This window comes from Vicia villosa, linkage group LG7, assembly GCF_029867415.1.
Source record: "Vicia villosa cultivar HV-30 ecotype Madison, WI linkage group LG7, Vvil1.0, whole genome shotgun sequence".
NCBI classification, from domain to species: domain Eukaryota; kingdom Viridiplantae; phylum Streptophyta; class Magnoliopsida; order Fabales; family Fabaceae; genus Vicia; species Vicia villosa.
Genome location: NC_081186.1, coordinates 117,019,259 through 117,022,758, shown reverse-complemented (window position 1 = coordinate 117,022,758; position 3,500 = coordinate 117,019,259). Strand labels below are relative to the sequence as shown.

Below are 3,500 nucleotides of genomic sequence, written 5' to 3'. Positions count from 1 at the left end.
AAATTCAACACCCAATCCCACCATTTTAAACAATCACAACAACCAATAAAATGTTGCAAAGTAATATATGTGGGCCCACACTTTCTCATTCAACATGTTGAATGTTTTCAACACATATTAATCCACATCATTTTCAACTCTTTATTCAACACCTCATTGCATCTATTCAACTATTAAATAATTTTTTCAACACCCCATTGTAAATGGTCTAAGGAGAAGTGAATCTTGTTGTTCCCACGTGAGACACACATGGTTTTTGACGTCCATATTCCGATATTCTTCACTAAAAATTTACGAAGGAATAATTGGATTTACCAGGTAACGATGGAGTTTATGTGAGGATACAATACCTTTGTTTCTAGGATCAGAAAATTATCTTCATCTAATTTGTGTGTGATGTGCAAACATCTTAAAAATTTTCAACAAATTAATATTGAACGTAGTTTGCATTGAAGTACTATCAAACATGATTGAAAATCATTTCAAACTCGTACTACCATATTAAAAATAGAAAAATCGAATAATTGAGAAAATTTGCATCTCTGTTAATTGATCATTGTAAAATGTTATTTTTGATAATTATAAAATGTAAAAGTTAATTACATTAGTTTAACTAAGTTGTGTTGAGTAAACATACTTAGTTACATTATGTTATACTGGATCTGAATTCTCTCCAGCCCTTTTGGAGCTGTTGTCCCTTCTATTCTCATCTTTACCATTCATCTATATATTTATCTCTTTTCAAAATCAATTTTTTTCTTTTATTTATTTTTAATTAATTCTCAGCCATTGGATAAAGGGCAGGAGGGATGGCATAAGAGTAATGGCAGCAGGTGATCTTTTTCCATGTTATACTAGTAGTTTATTACAGATTTTCTACGGTTTTTTCATGAATCACTTTACTACTTTTAGTTACTCTTTTAAATAGAATTAGTTAAATGATTTAGATTGAGAAAAAAAAATAAACAATCTAGATAATACAACATATCTACCAACAACACTCCACTAAAGAATAAGTTGCACCAACAACAAAAGTGTTCATTTTCTTACAACTACTAGAAAGCTCCACAAAAGTAACTAACCAGCATGGCAAGCATCCGATACCGTTTATTCTCTCTTCTCCCTTCACCTTTTCTTCAGGCCAGGCAAACCAAAGCCAATAGAAAGGTTCTTAACCTACAACATGGCCCCACACAAAAAAAAACCCCACGTGTCGAACTGTAAAGTGGTACCCCACCTGTCCACATTTAACCACTCGACACGTGTCACATGTCCCAAGTAGGGACCACCTTGAAAAAACCATCCCTCGGGAACTGTTCCAAAACGGTCCCGTTTTAGGGCCACCCCATTCGGCCATTTCCCCCTTGGGGCCCGTACCCACCCTCACATGTCACCAATATGAACTGGACCCACATCCATTTTCAAAATTAAAATATAAAAAACAAGATTAATAATCAATAAAGGATTTTCGTAATTGATTTCAAGTACATTCATATTTCATACAATATAAATTGGATACTAAAACTTAAAATCAAGAATAAAAATCTTCATGAATAACAGTTATTCATATTATAAAATTTTAATTAATTTTCTTGTTATATTTCTAAAAAGTAAACGAAGATTGGAATAATAACAGTACTAGTACTACCCCACTGCACGGTTCACGGAGTCAGCACCACCATAGTGGGTCCCACCCTCCCCCACTCTTCGTGTTAACGCACGTGGTCCCCACTCTTTTTTATCCACTCACGTGCGCACGTGGTCTTCTCCTATCTCAAACGACGTCGTACTTGTAGCTCTCTTCGCTTTTTCGTGTTCTCAATGCTTGGAAGAAGAACGCGACAATAGCTGAAGCTCTTGTCTATCGAAAATCTCCAATGAAAAGTCTCTCAGCGTTTGAGGGGTGGTTGTTGCGGCGGTGCTAGGTGCTATGACGGTGGCTCTCGCCGGGGATTTTGATGACGGGGAAGTTGAACATGGGATGGATAAAGTGGAGGCTTGTTGGAGTTGGACCACGGGTGTTACCATGGAAGAAACGAAACCGGAGATTGGTCTAGCTAAGGTGAAAAACTGAGGCTGATTTGCTGGGACCACAAAGAACGCGTTTCCGGTTGGAACGACGGCGTTTGATGGTATGGCCCACACCGGGACCATGTTTTGCGGTAACGGAATTGCAGTTTGTTGCGAAATTATCGCGGTGTTATTGTTCATGTTCATGTTTGTGTTTACGTTGGAGGTTGTTATTAAACCTGCTGAAACTGAAACGGCGCTCTCGTTTATGTCCACGTAAGCACTGTTCGCTGGTCGTTTACGTTTCTTTTTTTCTGGTGAGTCATCGGATTGTTGTTGTTGTTGTTGTTCCTGGTCGGAGTTTTTGTTGGGGAAAGTGGTTGGGATTTTGAGAGTTCCGTTGACGGACATGGCTATGGCGGGGACGGTGCCGGTTCCGGTGGCGGCAATGATGGCGGGCTCAGCGTGCTCGAGAAGCCACCGGATTGTTTCGCCGTCTGATTTATGTCCGAGTTCTCGGGTCAGTTGGAAGATCCTAGCCGCACACGTGGCAGGCATTCGAATCCTCCGGCCACGACCTTCTACTTTGGTGTGACGGTCCTTAGTGGATGCTCTTTTTTGAACCGGTAGTTGGGCTTGGGCTTGGGCCTGGGTTTGGTATTGAGCCTGAGTTTGAGCTTGGAATAACGTCTTGTTCACGTGCATGGACATAGGTAACCCCGCCTGCACCGGAATAGCCTTCGGTATAGGCTTTATCGCCGACCCATCTTCGGTTTCCGGTTCCTCTTTGGGTTCTCCGAGAGTAAGATCAATGTTTCTAGAATCTTCTTCAGCCATGAATCAAGAAATAGAAATGAAACGTGATCACAAAGACCAAAACAACAACAATAACTTATGGGGAAAGTGACTATGAAGATGTTTTGTTATTAGTGTTTAACTTAGAATGCGAGAGTGAAGGTTTGTGTGAGTATATATATAGCACAAGAGAAGAGAGAATGAGTTATGAGATAGAAGAGTGAGAGGGTTATTTTTAATATAGGAATAGAGAGAGAGGGAGGTAGTAACTAGTGATATAGAGGATGGGTCCCTTAGGATACCGTCTCATATGAAATTACATGGAAAAAAATCTACGGTGATCGTTATTGGACCTACTATGATAAGGACTAGTCCATGGGATGGGTCCCATCTTATGGGGTTAGTGTTAGGAAGGTTTTGTTGGTCAATGTTATTCACTTGTTTGGCAAACAACACAAAAAATAGGTTAAAAAGAGAGTGAAGATGAGGAAGAGGGTGAAAAAGAAGAAAAAGAAAGAAAAAAGAGTATGGAACTCGATAAGATTCTTTCTTGCATGATTAATTGATGATGGCATGAACTATTTGAAGGATAAGGAAACTTATTCTTTTCATTTGGATAAATATGTTTCTTTTTGTGACCTCATACTATCTATTTGATGATCTTTTTATGTGGGGAAAATAAAAAATGGAATAGA

The 3,500-nt window shown here is 39.0% G+C and overlaps 1 protein-coding gene across 1 annotated transcript; it reads right to left on the bottom strand.

Moving 5' to 3' along the window:
• Positions 1-1,521: 1,521 nt before the first annotated feature.
• Positions 1,522-3,033, bottom strand: LOC131618380 (transcription factor TCP9-like). The gene has a single exon (XM_058889615.1). The coding sequence runs from the start codon at positions 2,845-2,847 to the stop codon at positions 1,819-1,821; it is 1,029 nt and encodes a 342-aa protein (XP_058745598.1). The 5' UTR covers positions 2,848-3,033; the 3' UTR covers positions 1,522-1,818.
• Between the last annotated feature and the right edge of the window lie 467 nt (positions 3,034-3,500).

Bases quoted from the DNA above. Each gene is read 5' to 3' on its own strand.
- LOC131618380 (XM_058889615.1), bottom strand. From the start codon at position 2,847: ATGGCTGAAGAAGATTCTAGAAACATTGATCTTACTCTCGGAGAACCC.